At 35.7% G+C, this 23,288-nt stretch overlaps 1 protein-coding gene across 1 annotated transcript in view; it reads right to left on the bottom strand.

Moving 5' to 3' along the window:
- The window catches only part of PREX2 (phosphatidylinositol-3,4,5-trisphosphate dependent Rac exchange factor 2), a 288,146-nt gene that overhangs the window by 66,997 nt on the left and 197,861 nt on the right, over positions 1–23,288 (bottom strand). The window contains exons 32-35 of the mRNA XM_077752494.1: positions 22,135–22,352; positions 17,895–17,997; positions 10,653–10,796; positions 689–803 (exon numbers count right to left, since the gene is read on the bottom strand). Coding sequence (XP_077608620.1) covers positions 689–803; positions 10,653–10,796; positions 17,895–17,997; positions 22,135–22,352 — 580 coding nt within the window. The remainder of the gene's footprint in view (positions 1–688; positions 804–10,652; positions 10,797–17,894; positions 17,998–22,134; positions 22,353–23,288) is intronic.

Consider the following 23,288-nt stretch of genomic DNA (forward strand, 5'->3'; position numbering starts at 1 on the left):
GTAGAACAAGAGTATTTTTCTTTTAAAAATAAAAGCTGTAATCTGCAAGTAATTTAAAAAGATGATCTGTTTGCAAAATAATTCATCAGATAAGAGGGAGATATATATGCTAATAATTTGTTGAAAATTAAAGTTTGAATTATAACACTTTACTGTGATTAATTTCCCCTGTCATTGATCATTTTGCCAGTAACACCATTTTTAGAGGAGGAAAACAGCAAAATAAAGACATTAATATATGGATTTGAAAGGAGATATTTTTCCAATACCTAGTATGTGCTGTGTCATAGCTTCTTTGTTAACCACATTCTTCTCTCACTGTCAGGATGCCAGGTGTTTAATGGTACATAAAGGAACCTATTTTATTTGCCCTTAATTCACTGAAACCTCCTAAGGGACACCACTATAAAATATCAACGCTTTTTTCCCCCTCTCTGCTAATGATCTAATAAATATTTAATTTTTGATCTTCTTCAGCAAGTAAGAAAAGAGCATGAAAATTTTCAAACACTTTTTTAATTTTATTTTTAAAAAGTGTACTTGTTAGAATATTTGAAATATTAAACCTTATTTAAAAAGATGTCATATCAGAAGGACTATAATCATAATAAGTATGTCAAAAACTGTATTCCTCTGCTACTGTCAAAATATGTACACTTACTTTAAAAAAAATTTAACAATTTCATACCTGAGCTTCTGGTTGTATTGTTTGACTTTTTCCAATGAGGCTGCATTTATTTGGGCTTGAAATTCTTCCACGGAAACATTGTCTCTATAATAATATCCTTCCAAGCTCTCCAGTGCTGTGTAAACAAAAATGTATTTTTTCATGCGATTTTATAACTCAATTTCTCCACATTAGTGTAAGCTTATTGATTATTAGTAAATGTATTTAAAACACTGAATATGACCACACTTTTACCAGTACAAAACTGAATGAAAATCATTCTGCTCTCAAAATAAATATCAAACATTTGGTGACTATATCTAAATCAACAAAAATAATTTGCAATTTAAATTGTCTTCTACTTTTAAAACATTTTATATACATTCTTTGTGAAGCTAAACTCAAACTTCACATTTTTATATGTATAAGCACACTATATATATATATATACACATATGTGTATACATACATATACCTACATACATTGCATATATATGTATATGTATGAGAGGCAGAACTGTGTATTAATATACATAAGAGTAAAAACGTTGAAACCGCTGCTCTCCATGTCTATTCACATTCTCTTGTAGTTGCAGTTAAATTATGAAATATTAGCATAATAAATCAGAAGTATAGGTAATCTTAGAATACTAGCTTTACTACAATGCTTAATTTAGTTACAAATAAATAAACATAAACATATATATTTTTTCCATTAATTTTAACACCTTCTGATTAATATGGATTTCTTTCTTAACTACCATTTTTGGTTAAGTATTTCTTCTTTTGTAAAAAGTTTTATTTATTTATTTTTGAGAGAAAGAGAGAGGACAAGTGGGGGAGGGGCAGAAAAAGAAGGAGGGAGACACAGAATCTGAAGCAGGCTTCAGGTTCCAAGCTGTCAGCACAAAGGCCACGTGGGCTCGAACTCACCAACCATGAGATCATGACCTGAGCTGAAGTCGAATGCTTAACCAACTGAGCCACCCAGACACCCCAGGTATTTCTTTTTCCTTCAAACTTTATGTGACGGTATTTTTAACCTTCTGCAGAAGAAATGAATCACATTGAAGTGTCTAGAAAGACAAGATCTCCTATGGAGAGGTTGCCAGCAACAGGATTGGCAATGGATCCAATTTGGTAATATAAATTTTTCCCCTTGAAATCATTGCCACCAATAAGCCTCAGTTTTCAGCACACTGTTTCAAAATTGATTAAAAAAATTAATCTTTCAAAATTGCTAAATGCAATAGCTTCTAAGTTAAATAATACATTTCTTGAAATTGACAGAAATTTAATCACCATTTTAGGGACAAAAATAGGAAACTCATTGCTAACTTTTTTAATGGTTCATGTTTTTATTTAAATTCTAGTTAGCTAACATACAGTATAATATTAGTTTCAAGAGTAGAATTTATTGATTCATCACTTACATAAAATACCCAATGTCAATCCCAGCAAGTTCACTGCTAATTTTTGCTGTGCTGTTTTTTCAACTAGTCAGATTTCCACAGCACTGAAGAAACAACAGACCTTTGTACTGCTCAATTTGAAATTAAAAAATGGTATTATTGGCCTATAATTGAGAAAAACACTTATGAAAAATAAGTAAGAATGCTGACTACACTTGCTTCAGTTACATGATATCAAATTTGTGAGCTTGTTTTAAAGGCTTGTGTGTTTATTCCTTATGACTTCTGCATTAATTAGAATATTTGCAACTGGTTCAGCAAGCTTCTGGTCCTGAATACATACAAGAAATCAAAGGAAGTCTTCTCGATAAAACAATCCTCACATAAATGCCATGTTCACTTCCATTAATGAGATGTTATTTGTGAGAGGCAAATATTCAGAGGATTCAGTCATCCTTCAATGTGAATTCCTCTTATTAGTTGTAAAGCTAATAATGAAAGTCTTTGCACTGGAGTAAAACCACCACTTCTACTCCTTAGTAGCTCTGTGACCTCAGGCATGTTAATTAAAATCCAGGACCCTCAGGTTCCTCATTTGTGAAATGGAAAATAAGACTACATACTAATTATGATCCTTGGGAAATAAATAAATGAAATAATAGTATTAAGAGACCCCATGACTATTCTTTTCATTTACTGAATGTGTTTTTTATATTAGGCAACATGCCCAATGCCCCACAGGCATTATCAAATTCAATTTCCAGGAGATATAGATTATGCATGAGTGTGCTTAGCCAAACAGGAAGTTTTGGGAACTAAGAGGAGGGTCCATGCAAGGACAGTTTGTGATTTAGTTTGTGATTTCAGATCAGAAATACTGGAAGGAGAACAGTAGGAGGGAACAACAGGGACATTATCTGTCGGGGGTGGGGTGGGGGTGGATAAGAAAGCGCCTGGAGTCTAATTTTTACAAAAGTCTTTTTTTAGCAATTTTTTGTAAAGTTTATTTATTTTGAGAGAGAGAGTGAACGCGTGTGTGCAAGTAGGGAGAAGCAAGGAGAGAAGGAGGGGGGAGAGAGAGAGAGAGACAGAGAGAGACAGAGAGAGAGAGAGACAGAGAGAGAGAATCCTGAGTGGCTCCACACTGTCATCATAGAGCTCTATAAAGGGCTTGAACTTGCAAACTGTGAGATCATGACCTGAGCTAAAGTCAAGAGTCTGACACGTAACCAGCTGAGCCACCCAGGCGCCCCTATAAAAGTCTTAACGGCTCAGTTTTGGCCAAAATGTCGAGTCATACTCTAAAATCTCATTGCCATCTAAAAACAAACTAGCATTTTTATGACATTCCTTGGCAATATTTCCAAATTAATGACAGTTAAAATTCACAATTACATAGAACTTATTTAAAATGGGAAAAATGTCCAACGATTTTGCCGAGTCTCAGCAAGGTCTTATGGCAGGTGTACTGGGTTGTGAGGAAATGAACAATGACAAAGGAGGGGTTCTATATTTAAAAGCTAAACTGTAAGGCAAGGAAGAGGAACGAAAACAACATTCCCAATTTTAGATGAATACCTTGGTTATTTATTATTATACATACAAGAAAATGGGATAATATTTTAACAAATTCTGTTTCTACACTCAGCAAAAGTATGTTAAATATATAATAATGTCCAAACTTCCAAGTTTGGTCTCTTCTCAGAATGTTCTTTTCTAGTTTCCTTAATTCTCATCTAGATAACAATATATTTCTTAGAAGTACTATTGACATATTTGGTTGAATAAATACTTAATAGCATTTAATTAAAAGAAATATTGAAAATACGATCCTTTTTTTTTGCTTGTTTTCCCTTCTTAATTTGAGGAAGCAAATCATCCCATCAAACTTAGGTAGTCAAGCAAAATGGAAATTAAATTATTCTAAGACTGAAAATGAACTGCATTTCCACTCACTCAAAATATCTTTCAAGGCTTTTCCAAGAAAGGAATTGATAAGGAAAAATACAGAATATATGAAGAACAATTTTAAGAACTGTTTCAACCAACTAACACTCTTTCCTGATAGCACAATGACACTTCAATGGCTAACTAAAATATGACATATGCATCTGTCACAGTGGTCAGAATTCTTCATACCGGTCACAGCTTTTATAAGGAAAGCAAGTTTCATCAATCTTATTATGACCAGCATGTGGGAAAGGTTGTGCTGCTTTTTAAAGAGGGGCAAGCTCACGTGTTCACAGACCAGTTCTAACATTTACAAAATCTCAATTCTGGGAACTGTTCTTTCTTTTATAACACTGCTAGGTATTTACCCAAAGGTTACAAAAATACAGATTTGAAGGGGTGCATGAAGCCCTAATGACCATCAACAGATGAATGGATAAAGAAGATGTATATGTGTGTGTGTGCGTGTGTGTGTGTATAATACAGCTGTGTGTATAATGGAATATTACTCAGTCATCAAAAGGAAGGATACCTTGCTATCTGCAACAATGTGGATGGAGTATATTATGCTAAGTGAAATAATCCAGTTTGACAAATACCATATGATTTCACTCCCACATGGAATTTAAGAAACAAAACAGATGAACATATGGGAAGTAGGGGGAAGACAGGGAAACAAACCATGAGAGACTTGTAAAGATAGAGAACAAACTGAGGGTATTGGAGAGAAGTGGGTGGGGGGATGTGCTAGATGGGTGATGGGTACTAGAAGGGCATTTGTGGGGTGCCTGGGTGGCTCAGTCAGTTAAGCATCGACTTTGGCTCAGGTCATGATCTCACGGTTTGTGGGTTCAAGCCCCACATTGGGCTCTGTGCTGACAGCTAGCTCAGAGCCTGGGGACTGTTTCAGATTCTGTGTCTCCTTCCCTCTATGACCCTCCCCTGCTCATGCTGTCTCTCTCTCTCAGAAATAAATAAAACATTTTTAAAAAAGATTTAAAAAAAAAAAAAAGAAGGGCATTTGTGATGAGCACTGGGTGTTTGTTGTATGTAAGTGATGAACCACTAAATTCTACTCCTGAAACCAATACTGCACTTACTGTGTGTCAACTAACTAGAATTTAATTAAAAATTTGGGGTGGGAAAGCTACTTAATGTTTCAATTTCAAATGCTATATAAAACTCATAGAGAAAACTAAGAGATTCATCTTTTAAAGGACCCAAAGTAGAGTTTTGCAAACACTCTAAATAAAAAAAAATATTTGAATGAAGGCACCTTAGAAAAATGACAATATTTATAACAAAGTGTTCCCTTTTGTTTAAAAGATATAATGCTGTATAATGGAATAATATTTTTTAATTAAAAAAATAGAAGAGAAAATGCTCAAGTTTCTGATTGATTTTAATTATTCTCTGAGAATAGAAGGACACCCTATAAAGAAGTAAAAGTTAGCATTTACAGTTTGTGGTGCCAGCCTTTTTCATAAGGGCTGAAAAACAAATATACACCAGTGTGTTTGTGGAGAAAGGATTGGCATGGCAGGTCCTATTTACTGTCAGGAAAACCACGTAAGAGATCCAGGAAACAAGTACTTCTCACTACTTTACGAAGAAGAGATGCCATGTTCGAGGATACAGTATATCTAAAATCAGAGACCTTTATATGATGCCATGTTCCTAATAGGCAGAATACATGGGTCTAGGAACCAAGAGTGGAAGCAAAAAGGTCCCTGCTTAGCATCTATTGAGGGTTGAATTGTGTCCTCCAAAAAGATACGACAAAAGTCCTAACCCCTGGTGGCTGCAAATGTGACCTAATTTTTATACAGAGTCTTTGTAGATATCATCAACTTAAAATGAAGTCATCTTGGATTAGGGTGGGCCCAAATCCAATGACTCATGTTCTTATGAGAAGTGTCCACCTTATTGGGACACAGAAGAGAGACTGACACACAGAGGGAAAAAGGTTGTGTGAAGGTAGAGGCAGAGACTGTAATTATGCCATCACAAGCCAAGGCATTCCAAAGACTCCTGACAGCCAGCAGAAGCTAGAAGGTAAGGAAGGATTCCTCTTTAGAGTCTTCCAAGGGAGCATGGCCTTTGGGCATCTAGATTTCAGACTTGTAGCCTCCAGAATGATGATAGAATAAATTTCTGTTGGTTTAAGCCACACAGTCTGTGGTCATTTGTTATGGCAGCACTGGGAAACTAATACAACATCAGTCCTGGTGCCTCACTTGGGGATGTGTGCTTCCCATTCCTGAAACTTTGGCTCCAGGGATTTAAAAGGTCCTGATCCCCCAAAGGACACACTCTCCCTAGAAGACAAGGTGGGGGTCCCACTGAACATAAGCTACGGTTGCCACCTGAGCACTGGAGGCCCCTTGTGCCAAGGCACCCAGGAAGAGCAATCACCATCTTAGCAAGGCTAATCGATTCTGATCATCATAAGCATGAGGAAACAGGTTCTACTTATATAAATGGGTTAAAGAAAAGCTTAGGGTGGAAAGCTGCCACCATGAGGCAAAAACACCTGAGGTGAGCTATCGAGATATTGTAATGGGATCACAATTAACTTGTTATATCACCTGCAGGAAATTACTTTCCATCTGATACCAGTGTACCTTGATCACAAACTCCACTTGCCCCCCCCAGACTCTTTGCTTCTTATACACACAAGTTAATGATTACTGTCTCATTGTTTTCTCCACGTTCACCATATGTGTAAGATCTTGTTTTCTTCACATTCATTACGTGTGGGAACATTGAGCACTCAATAAATACGGAGAGGAAACCCCTCTTTGGGGTTCTTGTCTCCTCCCAGACATTAGCCTCTTTTGTATTCTTGTGTCCACTCATTGCTGGACATGAGAGAACTCCAGACTCATAGTCTGTGACACATAAGGAAGTAGGGCTATTGTTATATAATGAGGGCAGGAAGAAACATGTTTGGCACCCAGTAATCCACTTGGGTCCCTCTTGGTACCTCCATGTCTAAATTTGACAGTAAATGGACAAATGCAGCAACCCTGGCCTGAGAAGGCCATAATGAACGGGGGTGGGGGGTGGTCATGCCCCTCAGGGATGGAAGCCTTAGTCAGGCCCCTGGGACAAGAAGGTTCAGGCTGAGAGCAAGGCTGATCTACAATGGATACAGAAGAGGGAAAATGGGCATCTGTTGCAGCCTCAAGACCAGCTACAGCCGCAGGAGTTATGGCTCATCCCCTGAAGGGAGCCCATGAGAGTCACAAAGGAGACACTCTTACCCTTGACCCAAATGGGTCTGAGGGTACAAGATGTGGACCTTAACAGGTCACCCACTCGGATCCTCTTTCAGAAAGGATGGGTTTGTTGCCCTAGCTGTTGTGGTTGCCAGAAAACAGCCCTCAGCCCTCAGTTCTTTAGGGCATCTTCAGTCTTTGCTGAAGAAAACTGTCCCAACCAAATCACATCTCCTAGGGGCAGCCTGCATCCTCATGACTTAATGCAGAAGTGAAAAGGCCCCAGTCCATCATCTTGTCTCCCCATATCTAGAAATGCTGAACTTTTATGAAATGGATCAACCTAATTAAGCAAGGATTAACTGGATAATTGCACAGTGCTTCATAATCTACATTGACCTGTGCTTCCTCACTCCTGGTGGACTTTAGAATCACCTGTAAAGGGGCACCTGGGTGGCTCAGTTGGTTAAGCGCCTGACTCTTGGTTTTGGCTCTCATTATTTTGTGGGTTAGAGCTCTGTGTAGGTTCTGCAATGACAGTGTGGAGCCTGCTTGGGATTCTGTATCCCTCTCTCTCTGCCCTTTCCCCACTCATGCTATCTCAGTCCTCTCAAAATAAACAAATAAACTTAAAAAAAAACAAAACAGAATCACTTGTAAAGCTTCTAAACTATACTGGTATCTGGGCTTTATGTCCCAGAGATTCTGACTTAATCAGTTTGATGTGGGATCAAGCATGGGTATTTTCTAAAACCTCCCCAAAGTGATTAAGGTGCAGCCAATATTGAAAACTATTGAGAGACAGCAAGCAAACAAGTCAATGGGGAGTGGGCAGAGGAAGCGATCCTAAATATTTATCCTCCTTACTCCCATTTTTCACCAAGTTTATAGTCACTTGCTTGGGGATCCCCACAGGGTTAACTCCCTGGCCTGTAGGAAGTACTTATAGAAGACTGCTTTCGTGGGATCTTTTCCTTCTAGCATTTTGCTTATGCTCTGTGCTCACTTTCCTGTTTGGCTGCTTCTGTGATCTTTATCTTGTAAATCTGTATCACTTGTTTTGTCTGCCCAGATTCCTGTTTTCCTGCAGGTCTGGCCTTGAGTGATACATGTTCCCTAAAGTGTATCCTGCTTGCTTCTGGCACTAGAATTCCTGATCTCATACCTGGTCCCATCTCTGCAGGGTGCCCCAACAGTCAGGGTACCTTCCTTCGCCAAAAGGTCCATTCAGGCAAGAAAAATGGGAAGAAAGCAGTACATTCACTTCCTGTTCTAAGTATATGGTACAACAGACAACTTTACAAGGGCTGACAGAAATATTTTTCTTAGGAGGCTTTCAAATTCATCTCATTTTTCTAATTTTTGTATTTGCTAGCAAAGACCCATGCACATATGTACACCTAAAACTAAAACCCTTCGAATACACTTTCATCTCCGGAATAGACACCATTTGGAATCTCTTCATTTACCACCACTTTCAATTACCAGATGGTAATCTCTCTTCAAGCTAGAGCTGAATTTCCTGGGCTTCTCTCAATCTGATGAAAACAGTCAGAGCAACTAATAATGGATCCTCATGGGAGTTTTAGAAGTGCAGAGGAACTTCCGCAACCCCTTTAAATAAGCAGCCTTATCACTGACACTGTTGTAATGAGACAAGCTGTTTTCCAGTCTTCTTTGCCTGTCTGTGACCTCAACTGCAGAAGTGTTTCCACTGCTGCTTTTCCATAGTTCATTGCTGTGTGAATATTAAAACCTAATGTTAGCTAGTGTTTCATTACATTTTAAAAAGCAATACTGTGTTCACTGAACTAACACATATTCAGGGTTTGTTTGTTTTTTTTAAATTAGACTTAGCCATAATTATAAAATAGAGGTTACTTGGAAAATACTCTTCCTTTTCCTATGAACATTTGCTGTTGGGTATGAATATTCAGCTATTTATGGCTGATGTGTCACAAATGTAATAATTTTTTTAGAAAAGATGCAAAATGCCATCTGTCACCTCAGTCATGATTTCAAAGGCAGAATTTTTAAAAAGAGGAGTAAAGGAAAGGAAGTGAAGAACCTTTAATAACTGTAAACTCTGGTTAAATCCTATAAAACCTAGCATTCCAGAGCAGTCTCCTTTGTCTTCTAAAAGTATCTGTGTAATGGCTTTTTAACATATTTCAGGCTAAACTATTCTCCCAGTGTAGCTCCAAAGGTCTATTTTTGCTCAGTTTCTTTTTTTCACCAATTTCTTTCCATTACAGACTCTTGTATTATCTATATGGACCCTACCACAGTCCTTCAACAAAAAATGAAAATACCTTCTAATAAACTCCTAAGATCTCTGCACTGACACTTTCCTCTGCTAAAATGTATTCTTACCAAGTATCTGAGGCAGTCATTGTTTTTAAACTATGGCAATCAAAGAAAGGGCAATCTATCTTTTAGAATTACAATAATATGCATATGGTACAAGAATTTTCACTTGGGCGTGGATTTTCATTTCATAAGCCTGTCTGTTCTTCTGTTACAGAGATTGATTTTTATTCCTCTACTCTTCCCATTTTTTATTAGAATATAAAAATTCCACAACAAAATTGATACAGTTCTTGAAAACTCAATAGAAGAAAAAATGAAATCCTCCATGGAATTGCTCAGAGAAATTGATATAATCTTGTGAACACAGCATGAGTTAAAAAAAAATCACAGACTAGAAGAAACTACACTAGAATAATCTGGACTTCTGATCAGTTTGGGGCTGCATTTGTGACCCCAGAAATAAAAAAGATCCAGGACCTTTCCTTGGAACCCAGTTCATGGAAAGAATCTTCTAACTGATGTTAACCTTGATTTCTTCTATTGCAGTTAAAAAACCTCATTGTTCATTTGCCAAAACAATTCTCTTATTTATAAAAGGAATATATTTTTACTCAAAGTGAAAACTCAAAGAATAAGAAATCATCATCAGTTTAATCACCCAATGATACAAAAACATTTTATATACATTTAATTATATACATATGTGGATTACATAATTGAGACTATAATAAAAATTCTTTTTTGTAACCTGCATCTGTACATTGCCAAACTTTTTCTAACTCATAAAATGTTTTTAACTGTACAATTTTAATGGCTCTACCATAATTTATTTAAGCCAAATTAATTTATCTTTATTATTTAAACCACTCATGTCTTGTTTCTCCATTATAAATACTGTTACACTCCTATTTGGTAAATATTTAAACCTTATGTTATTCTTTCCTTAATAAACATTTGCAGAAGTAAATATATTACCTAGGTACTATGAAGGAATATTTGAATTAATGAGAAAAAAAAGCTACAACTACAGGTATTTTTAAAATTGACAAAGATAACACAATTTATGTACATGTATTAAAGAAAGCAGTGTACCTTGTGCAAAAAGAACAGGATGAATTTTAAACCCTCCTCCATTTTTCAAACGTTGAGGCAGTTGTTCAAAATGATAACCATCAATGTAGAAGTAAACTTTCAGAGCCTGCCGGCTTCCCTCCGCTTGATATGTAAGAGGAACATCTAAAATGACATTTAATATTACGTTATTTCCAAAAATCAGGTTATGTCATAACGTATACTTGTTAACTTTTTTAAAAAATCTTTAAAATTACTAGAAACTAATATATATTATATATATATTATATAATGTATTATACTAATATAATATTCTGGAAATGTATGTCAAGTTCAAGTTAGGCAAACTTATAATACTATTCAGTGAAAGAGTATTAAATCAAATTCTTATTAGCTAAAGCAACAGATTTTTTTTTAATTTTTTTTTTTTAATGTTTTATTTATTTCCAGGAGAGAGAGACAGCGTGAGCAGGGGAGGGTCAGAGAGAGAGGGAGTCACAGACTGAAACAGGCTCCAGGCTCTGAGCTGGCAGTCAGCACAGAGCCCGACGCGGGGCTCGACCCCACGAACCGCGAGATCACGACCTAAGTGAAAGTCGGACGCTTAACCGACTAAGCCACCCAGGCGCCCCTAAAGCAACAGATTTATTACTGTACTGTACATAAAATTCTACAATAGAAAATTTCGTTACACTTTGACACACCAGATGTCTCACTTAACTAAATGAGAAGTTTAGTTACACATGGCTTGAAATCACAAACTCCCAGGGCAGCTGCCTCATTCATATTTTAGTCAAAATGAGTCCTTGGGGTACAATTCTTAAGTAGTGTACAAGAGATTGGGTACATAGCAACCACTATCAAAATTCGCATAGGTTTTGCAAGTTCCATTCCCCTGAGCACCAGATCAAAAATGTATTACCTTTGTTGATGCCCCACAGTCATTAGAAATTATCTGTACAAATTCTCTTAGTTTTCTCAAAGATCTTAAGTTTAATTACTCAAAAATAAAAGCAAAATAAAAAACCAAACCCCAAAACCAACCAACTTGAAAAGCTAAAATGCTGTAGGAGTATTTCACAGTGCTCATAAATACTTCCTATTTTATGTTACTTATCCAAGACAAATAATTTTCATTTCATTTAAATAGAATGTAAAATCTTCCTAAGAAGCTAGAATAGTCATATTAACCAAGTTAAAAACTAAGGCAAAAATATAGTAGAAATTTTAAGATAAGTTCTTGACTCAGTATTTGTTAGTTCTAACCAGCTTCTTGAACAAAATTGTATATAAAAGTAGACTTTAAGGTTAAATCCATTAATGAAGAGAGATTCCAAGTTTCTCATTAAATGTAGCTAATTATACATATCAATAGCAGAGGTATTGTATTAACATCTACAAGTCTCTTTTATCCCATATAATAATGTTATTTTATTTTTGTTTCTATATTTTTAAAGTTTGTTTTAACTTTATTTGAAAGAGAGAAATAGAGAGAGAGAGAGAGAGAGAGAGAAAGCAGGGGAGGGGCACAGAGACAGAAAGAGACAGAAAATTCCAAGCAGGCTCCACGCTGTGCTGTCAGTACAGAGCCTGACACAGGGCTTTGACCTGAGCAGAGATTAAGAGCTGGGCTCTTACTGACTGAGCCACCTAGGAGCCTCTTTCTATATGCTTAAGGAAGGTATATAGGATTTTGGTTTAGGAAAGAGAACACATTTCTCAGTTGAAGATTTGAAAATCTACTGGATTTTAATGATTGAGAAAATCCATTTTTTCCTTGGCTCTATATTAAAGAAAAAAGATGCAAAGACACTAAAAAAAATGTATATATACTAAGTATATACTAAATATTTGTATTTTCTAGTTCCCTTTTTCATGCAATGTCTTTCATTTGTATTCAGTTTTCAAATTCCATTTGTTTACTCTTTGGCACCAAAGTGGCCAAACTCTGTTATCAAATGGATAATATTTTTGAAAGAAAGATATTAATGCAGCAGTTGGAGTTACATTATAGGACTGAGAACAAATAAACATGCTATACTAGGAACTAAGAAAGTCAAAATGACAAAAATTATTAAGTATATTAAATTTTAAATGAAGTTAAAGCTAAGAGTGGAAGAGTGACTTTCTCTCAAAGTAACTGGTATACCTATAAAAGGACATAGTAATGTGGAGCTGGAAACCGCTGCCTTTTATTTGTGGAAATTTATCTACTATGAAGAACAAACTGAAGATTAGGGCTATGTAACGATTAAAGGCTTCGAAAAATTATTGCACTAAGAAAAGGTCTCTGGTTCCAATCTATGGTATTTATTCCAGAGAGGAGTTCCAACCATGGCATCCCATCCCGGTAAACATGACCCTCCATCACTAAAAGGGCCTATGAGTTCGAAAATAAGTCTCTAAGAAGTTGTTAGTTACCTTTCCCTGAAATGTTTTTCCTTGAATCTCTGCGTGGTTGGGTCTTTCTCACTCTTTGGATTTCAGCTTAAAAGCTATTTCTGCTGGGAACCATTCCCTGTTGATCCTTTAAATGGCCACCTTACCCTCATTCTATATGCATTGTTTATTTCCTGCATAGGATTTATCATGGCCCTAATCATCTTTGTAGTTGATTCCTTCTTTGTTTTCTCCCAAGTAGGCTGTGAGCTCCATAAAGATAGGGATGGTGTCTGTCCTCTTCACAATGGCATCCACAGTTCCAGGTACAATGCCTGGCCCACACAGAAAAAGTGAAAGCTCAAAAATATCTATTCTTCTAATCATTATATTAAAATTACCTGTATCATCATTAACAGGGGGAAGGATCTGCTATCATTATATTTTTATTCTCCAAAAATATTAAGATTTTCCATAAAGTATATTTAATTTTATACAACCTAATCATTTAGCTCACTTATTCCCTCTTCACTAATTACATAACATGACAAAGGAAGGATCTCATACTTTCCTTATACTGCAAGGGGTCACAACATCCATCTATTCCTTTGTATCTCTGGCTAGTTTCTAAGCTGCATGCCAACAGAATCTTTGTTTCATATAGTTATTATTATATCTCTGAAATTTAGTTCAGCAGTTAGCATGATGTGTATACCTAATATTTCTTAAAGGAAAATAAAATGTCTTCAATCCAGACATTTGAGTTCAAATTGCCTGGCAAGCCATATTTCTTTAGAATCTCATTATTCTTTAATGCAAAAATGTGAGTGTAAGTAATGCTAAATATAGCTCTTTAAAAAGATACAGAGTAATAAAGTGAGGAGGATTGATTCAAATATTTACTGAATACTACCATAAACCTCATATAATGCTAGGGACTTTTTTTTATTTTTCAAATTTTTAATGTTTATTTATTTTTAAGAGAGCGAGAGAGAGCAAGTGAGCTCAAGCTCAAGCAGAGGAGGGGCAGAGAGAAAGGGAGACACAGAATCTGAAGCAGGCCCCAGGTTCTGAGCTGTCAGCACAGAGTCCAATGCATGGCTTGAACTCACAGGCCGCAAAATCATGACCTGAACCAAAGTTGACCATTTAACTAACTGAGCCACCCAGGCACCCCTCTTTATAATTTTTATTTCTTTATTAGATTTTTTTAAATGTTTATTTTTGAGAGAGAGAGAGACAGAGACAGAGACAGAGCGGGCACAAGGCTAGGGACTTTCAAATACATTATCTTATTTAAGACTCAGGACCTCATGAGTCAGGGAAAGCTAGTATTCTCATGAGTACGTATGAGAGTTGCACAGGTTTGGAACTCAAGTTTCTTATCTTTAAAGCTAGTGTTCTCTTTGTAGCTTCATGTCTCTTCCCCTCTGTGCTCAGTTCTTTCCTCAAAGACATGCAGCCAAACTCGTCTTCACTACAGTGATGCAAATTAATGAGTCCATATGACTCCTCTGTTTCTAACCTTACAGAAAGATCAAATCACATGCAATTAATAACAAAGTTCTACTTTCCTTATACCACTTAAATAAGATGTGATGACACTGGGTATTGAAAAATTCTCTTCTTTCCTGAATCAACTTAAAAGGATAACTATATTCCTATTGTCATTGTTAGTGACTTGCTTGGAATATCTATTAGTTGCATTAGAACTGACCTTTCCCTACGGACCTGTTTTCAGAAGTTGAGGTTATCCTTTGGGGACATTCATAAAAATATATATGAATTATATGAATGTTTATGTTTGTCACAGATATGTGCACATTTATATGCTAATATTACTTACGTGGTCTTAATTATATCTAATAGTTATACTATTTTTCAATGTGCTGAATTAAATCTCTTTTAGTGGCTAGGCAATAAGTAAATATTTTATTAAGCTTATAACACAGGTCCCCTGCCTGCTTGCTCAAAAGACCATTCACCAGTAATGTCATATTTGAACCAAGGATAACAGTACTCCTGTGAGCTAATGGCTCCTGAAGCAAAATTTAAAAGAAAAAAAAAACAGGTGATGTTGTGAAAATAAGAGATTCTCTGCCTTTGGCAAATCATGCCCACATGATTAAAGTAAATGAAAATATATTCTATATTTTTTATGTCCAAAGAAGACCATACAATTTGTTCAAGTAATATTATCCTCATTAATTAATCCCCTTTACCAAGTTCTCCCTTGAATATAATCCAAATCCTTAACATTGTAATTCATGTTCTAATTCTCTCTCATTTATCAGTGAAGATGAGACTTTAATAAAATTCTGTTCTCTGTACCTTCATAATTTAATACATACAGAAGCAACCACTTCTATCATCTCCACAACTACCCTCAAGGTCAAGTCACCATCATCTTTCAACCTGGGTCACTTAAGTAGCTTCCTCACTGGTCGCTCTGCTTCTGTCCTTGTCCCCAGTAATGCTTTATACAACACTGCAGCCAGAGGCAGCTTTTTTTTTTTTTTTTTTTTTTTTTTNTCAAATTAGGTCATTCCTCTGCTCCATGGCTTCAGTAGAAATGCGAAGTTCTTTCAGTGGTCTGGCCTGCTCTCTGCTCTCATGCCCTGCTCTTTCTCCTCACTCATGCCACTCCAGCCACACGGGGCTCCTTGTTACCCTGAGAGCATACCACACCTGTTTCCACTTCAGAGTCTGGAACACTCCCTCCCAAATATCCCTTTGCCCCTTCAGGCCTTTGCTCTCCTTTTTGGTAAGGCTTTCCTCGCTTGTTAAAAATTTGCAACCTCTCACCTGCCCCTTCATTGTTATCCTTTGTTCTCTTCTATTTCCCTTCATACAGTCATATGATTGTCTTCTACTTTATTATCAAATTAAGTTATTAATCTTGCTCATTATCTATCTCTCCCCACTTGAATATCAGTTCCAAGAGAGATATGTTTGTTTAGCACTCTACTGATCCAACTCCTAAAATAGGGCTTGGCCATAAGTAGGTATTTAAGAAATTTTTGATGAATGAATGGATGCTTATCAATTCCTAAATCAGATCATGGATTAAATAAATGTTTACTGGGTCCCTATTTATCATAACAGACATTACATAAGTAAGAGAAGCCTGGGTGCCTCAGTTGGTTAAGTGTCTGACTTCAGCTTAGGTCATGATCTCGCAGTTCATGAGTTGGAGCCCCGTTTTGGGCTCTGTGCTGAAAGCTCAGAGCTTGGAGCCTGCTGCACATTCTGTGCCTGCCTCTCTCTATGCCCCTCCTCTGCTTGTGTCTGACTCTCTCTCTCAAAAATAAACATTAAATTAAAAATAAATAAATAAATAAAAATCCTTCTCACTCCTGAAGAAGCTTATACCTTCTACCTTCTACATAGGATCCTCACATTTATGAAAAAACAAGAGACAGAAAAATAAACTGTGAAAAATTTCTTGAGTTGATAGATATATTTTAAACTTATTTATGAAAATGTTGAAATGGTAGATAAATGACGATAACTTGCAGCAACTAAAAGATAGAGATTAACCTAAATATTTCTATTTCTCTGCTTGCATGTTCTAAAATATTCCCTTTAGTAGGCTTAATGATGGCAAATTGCTAAATCAAAGGGATGCTTTTAAGTCCTTCAGGTCAATTCATAAAGTAACTTAGTTGCAACAATAGTTACAACTATGTCCTGTTGACATTATTTCTTTCATTCTTCACACCACATTTGTGTTTCCTTCTACTCTTATAACCATAAAACCATTTTGCTTACTGACTATATATACTTAATTGATGTTTGTTCATTTATTTCCCTGAATAAAATATTGCATTTTTCGTTCCAGGCACTTGAAAAGGTTTAGCCATCATGGAAACTGTACAGGATGAAAAAATGAATCAAGATAGTAATGTAATTATATTTGTACACATTAAAATTTGACACTCAGATGTAATGATTTTCAATTTTTATTGTTAAGCTAGGAAAAATGTAGAATATTTATATACACCTTCAGGATTAAATTCTAGATTTTTATGTCTTTCTCAATTGGTTTGGATCTAAATTTCACATAATGTGAGCATAACTTAAATTTCCTCTCTTTCTTCTTGGCTATAAATACTTATATTCATTGCCTGCTAATATATTCTCTACAGGATCAACTGAAGATGAGGAGTGAAGACTCAGTTCAGTTAGTTTTGTTATATAATATATTTCTGTAAAAGGCTCAGAGGTCACAGAGTTTATCCACTATAGTGAGATATATTAGGGCAGTCCTTTCATTAAAAAAAAAATGACATGAAAAAAGCAGCAGAAAGGACAAATATTCAATAATCCCACTTACATAAAGTACCAAGTACAGGCACCTGCAGAGAGACAGAAGGTGGAACAGAGGTTACCATGGACTGAACGAACAGGAATGGGGAGTTATTGTTTAACGAGTATGGAGTTTCTCTTTAGTAGGATGAAAGTTCTGGAGATGGGTGGTGGAAATGATTGTACAACACTGAGAAGGTACTTAACGCCACTTAATTGTGCACTGAAAACTGGTCAAATGGCAACCTTTATAGCATGTATATTTTACCATAATAACAGAAAAAAAAAGAAAATACTGCCTGTGGCACAAAATTTGATGTATACACTCAAGGAAAGTTTTGAAGCTCAAACTAATAGATGAAAATAAAGGTTCAGAATTATCTGTAGATTCAAATTACATATATTTTCTATCACTTTCACAGTTGGTTATTATTATTTATTTTACCCTAAATATAATATCTTATATAAAATAATTTGAACTATGTAGCAAATATACTAGTATCAAAGTTGTGCAATATGTTGTTGTTTGATGTCAAGAAATTCTATGAAACACCTATGAAACATTCAATTACTTACTTGCAACCAGTGGCTCCTCTTCTGATGGTTTAAAGTAAAAAGAAACTTTTTCCAAATCAAATAGTGCAACCAGTGTATCTTCTAACATGGCTTGTTCATCTGTCTAGAAAGAAATAAAATACAAGATATGAATGGATTTCAAAGGATAGAACATCACATCACATCACATTTCCAGACCAAAACTAGCTTCATTTGTGTTTTATTTACATGCAGACCAAATTATCAACACTTATCTAATAATTTACTGCCCACAGTGTAATTAACAAATCCCTCAAAGTTACAAGTCTCTTTAATAGTTTTATATTTTTACTTTTCCATACTATCTAAATGGTTATAGCTACAACTTTGCTAGATTCAAACTGTGTTGATTTTTATTATTTACAAACAACTGTGTAAATAATACAATAAGCATGCTATCTGCCTCTAAACTTCTATAATCTTAAAAATATAACAGCTAAAAGGCAAGAATATTGTTTTATTGAAAAGCTACAGTACACAGTTTCCATCCTGTTTTACAATAAGATAAGCTATGCATTATTCATTTTGCAACCTTGTAGAGCTGTGATGAAAGCAATTTGCATGTAAGCAGTAATTTTCTTCCAAAGAGCTTAGGGACAAGAATCGTTTTTATCTCACTTGCCCTTATGAGGCCTTAGTCTAGAGTCTTGTGACTATGAAATCTGATTTGATTTTATCATTTCTTTCATTCTAAGAGCATATTATTCTACAGCTGATGCAGGTAAGGCCCAACTGTGGTAACACATTCCTCAGCAATACTATCTTTCTAATACTATATCCTGGCTTTCCTTTAGCAGTTTTGTGCACCATCTAGAGTCTTTTATCAATTTCCTCCTGAAAGAAAATTAGCCTTATCATACACAGCTTATTTTTTAAAGGTAACATTTGTTTCCTTTTGATTATCAATGATGCTTTCAAATAATGATTTTAACAAGATTTATACACATTTTTAAAAGTTGATGAAAGCATATAGCCTTTTTTTGGGAGGGGGGAGGCATGAGTACAGGGTGAAGGAGATAGTAAAGAATGTCCACTGTGTGAAGAAGAATCACTAAATCAAACTCCAGATCCGAAAGATGTACAGCACAGAAAGCAGAATGTTAAGACAATCATCACCTTTGCACGTTGGTTTGGTATATAATACAGTGTATGGTACACAGTAAGTGCTGGATAAATGTTTATTTTAGTAAACTGTTATTTTTGAAAATCCTTTGAAGCAGCAAAAGTATGCCATGAACCTAGAATTGGAAGGACAGGGCTGAGGAATCAGCATTTTCCCAACTGAGAAGAATATACACAAGGAAAAAATATCCCAAACAGGCAGGACTCTGATTGCTGGAGTGCAAGCCCTGACACTCCAGCAGACGTGGCTAAAGTGATACGTGAGTGACTATGGACTGTGCTCAGTGCCCAGGGACACATAGACTGCCAGGACAGGCAGCTCCCAGAGAACCTTTCACATTCCTAGGAGGCTTTTATGTGCTTCTTACAGACACAGAAAAAATATGGGTTTCTTTGACTTTTTTTTAAAGCAAACTCTGGATTATTTTAAATCAATTCTATAAAGTTAAGGGTTTCAAAAGACTAAGGGAAAAAACCGTTTTCTTGAGAGATAATTCACATACTTTAAAAGCCCCCCATTTAAAGTGTATAAGTTTAGAGGTTTTAGTGTACACACAGAGTTGTGTAACTATCACCATAGTCTAATTTTAGAATATTTGCACCACTCCACAATGAAACTCAGTACCCATTAGCATTAACTCCCCATATTCCTGCCCCCAGTCCTTAGCTCGAGGCAACCATTAGCCTACTTTTAGTCTCTGAAACTTGCCTATTTCACATATTATACAATAATGGACTCAAATAATATGTGTCTTTTGCAGCTGGCTTATTTCACTAGCATAATGTTTTCAATGCCCATCCATGTTGAAGCCTGAGGATATTTGTATACAAGTTTTCGTGAAAATAAAAGTTTTCATTTTCATGGATATTATACAGGAGTAGAATTTCTAGGTAATATGGTAATTCTATGTTTAACATTTTGAAAAAGTGCTAAACAGTTTTGCAGAATGGTTGCACTGACTTCAGTGTCCATCAGGCCCATACATACCAGAACAAACTGATGGTTGCCAGAGGGAAGGGAGTGGTGGGATGGGAAAAATGGATAAAGGGGAGCGGGAGATACAGGCTTCCAGGTGTGGAATAAATAAGTCATGGGAATAAAAGGCACAGCATAAGGAAAAATAAATAGTGTTGTATGGCTGCGGATGGTAGCTACACTTGTGGTGAGGGTAGCACAACATATAGAGAAGTTCAGTCACTATGTTGTACACCTGAAACTAAAGTAACATTGTATGTCAACTATATTCAAATAAAAAATATATGGAAAAATTGTTTAAAAATGGCTGCACTATTTTACATTCCCACCAGCAATGTATGAGGGTTACAGTTTCTCTTTACCAAAGCTTGTGATTGTCTTTTGGATTACAGCTATCCCATCACAAGTGTCCTAGTATCTTATTGTAGTTTTGAGTTGCATTTCCCCAATGGCTAATGATGTTGATCATCTTTACATGTGCTTTCTGGCCATTTTGTATCTTCTTTCAAGAAACATGTATTCAAATCCTTTGTTTGCTTTTTTAACTGAGTTGTCTTTTTATTAAGAGTTAAGAATTCATTCTAGAGTCTTGGGGCACCTGGGTGGCTCAGTTGGTTAAGTGTCTGACTTTTGATCTCAGCTCAGATCATGATTTCACAGTTTGTGAGCCCACATCAGGCTCTGCGCTGACAGGTGCGGAACCTGCTTGGGATTCTGTCTCTTCTCCTCTGCCCTTCCCCTGCTTGTGCTCCCTCTCTCTCTTAATCTCAAAATAAATTTAAAAAATAAAAAAAAAAGAATTCTTTCTAGAGTCTGGATATAAGTCACTTATCAGATATATAAGTTGCAAATATTTTCTCCCATTCCTTGGGATTTCAAACAAAATTAAGTTTAAAGTAAAAGTACCAGCACTTGATTAAACAATGACAGTTTTAAAGTAAGAGTAGAATAGAAATGAAGCCTCATTCACTCACACATTTAACGAAAACTTAATGCTACCATGTGTTAGGAAGTGGGCTTCCCTTCTTATGTCATTTCTATTTGATAGGAAATGATTAATATTTATTTAGTTTTTAAACATTTCCCAAAGTGCCTTATTTCAAAACTTTCATTAGTTAAATCTTTCTCAGTTTTATTAACAATCGAATAAGAAATCCATCACCCACATGGAATGCATAGAATCTTTTCAAAAGAATCTAATTTTGTTTCTTTGAAGTACACTGAGGCGGACTTTCTTACCTTATCCTTCCAGAACCCTCGATGACTGTGCAGTACTGCAGTTACCTCCCTATCTTCATTATCATTGAAGAAAAAGATTTTGGTATATAAACTCACATACATTTGTTTAAAACCTCAACCATGTTACTTGGTAGTCACACATTCTATGTGTACTTTAATAGGTGACATAGGATCTCATATTTAAAATTACAATTCTATTTAACGAGCACTTTCAGCTTATATGTAAGAGTGAACATATTTGCCTTTAAATATCATGACAACTATCAGAACCACAGAAAGTATATGTTAAAAGACAACTTTGATTTATCAACTATTTTGTGATGCTTTCTTCATATGTGCTGTGGGAAACGGACGTATAAATATGGAATATTCTACAATACTTAAGGCAGTGTTTTCATTAACAGGACAAACATGCATGCAAAGGAAGGAAATAAAATCATTTAACATACAGAAATTTTAAACAGACTGTCAGACAGTAAGGCATGCAAGTTGTCAGAGCTTGTCAACCAAGCAGGCTCTAGGACATCAACCTCAGTGGAACCGTGGGTTTCATGGCAGGCTATTTCTTCTGGATTGGAAATCAGGAACCACAGCAGAAAGACCCTCTTTCCTCTGATGATCTTTCTCAGTCAGTGCTAAGGGATACAGCAATTAGTAACAGATGGAGGCTTTCTCAGCAGCCTGAGAATAAATAAAAATCAATAAAGAAGGAATACCTTCTACATACTTATTACTAAAACCATATTTGCCCGTGGAAAAATGCACTCTTTTAAAGTAGCTGACTAACTGCTGATACATAATGAATAACCACTTCTTATATGGGGAATATGCTACAAGGTGTGTTACAGTTGTCACAGATAGTGAGAGATATTGGTGATTCCTTACCAAGTTTGGTGACAGGAGCGACTGAAAGTGAAAAAGAACCCCTGCATTTGCTATCTGGTCCAGCCACCTTCTGCTGGCTTCCCCAGTGTCCATCTCGTTGTCTTTGCTGTTGTCAAACATCTGGTTTAAGGCTGCCATGAGCTGCTCAGAGAAGGCACAGACTGTGGCCACAAGACTCTGGCAGAAAACCATGTCTCTTCGGAGCTGCGTCTCGCTGTCTGTAACCCAGGAGAACATAGAGACAGTTTTGAAAAATGTCACAGGTGAATAAAATCAATTCATTAGGCATTTATATTTTCTGTTATTGGTTCTGGTAAGCAAATCTGGATCTCTTAGATTTATCTATTAAACTTCATGAGTTGTAAACATGCCCAGTTTATAAATTCTTATATTTCATTGAAATAGTAATATATTTACAGTTTTAACACACACAGATTTTTACCAGGATTCTTATTCTGCAATTGGTTGGATTTTTGATGGGCCCACACTAAAGGTATGTTTACCCTGTGAATTGCCACTCTTGGGCCACTGTTTTTTCAAAGTGGAAACAAGCTTGCCTCTGAGAACCTGATCACAGAGACTCATTTCTATGGGTGTTTGGATACATACAAACTCCAGGAACTATATAAATATAAGCCACACATTCTATGCATTGAAAAATCACTTGTACTAGAAGAACAATAAAAGTGAAAATACTCATATTCTTAAAAGTGTAGTGAATATTTCAAGGGCTCAGGATTTTCAGAAATGAAGAAGCATTATCAATATTAGTGTAAAATATATATATATAAATGTTGCCAGTATTTAGTAATGAGTTCTTGCTTTATTGATAAAAGGCATGATTTTTAAGTTGTTTACCAAGAACAGTGATCTTATGTTTTTAATAACCATCAAGGGCATGTGAACACATAATGTAATTGCTGTGTGTTACCTAGTTTCACTATTAGCAAAAGCAACTCTTTAAAAAATTAATATAAAAAGGATTGACTATTTTAAATATTTAATTTTATAATGAAAATATTCATTTATTATGTTGAACTATACAAACTTGCTGCTTTACTAGGTCAAAATGATTGAATATGGAAATTCCATATGGCTCAACTTATTAACTTAATCAACAACATGTGTAAGACATTTCCCTTAAGTGATTATAT

The sequence above is a fragment of the Crocuta crocuta genome, unplaced genomic scaffold (assembly GCF_008692635.1).
Source record: "Crocuta crocuta isolate KB4526 unplaced genomic scaffold, BGI_CrCroc_1.0 scaffold141, whole genome shotgun sequence".
Lineage (NCBI taxonomy): Eukaryota > Metazoa > Chordata > Mammalia > Carnivora > Hyaenidae > Crocuta > Crocuta crocuta.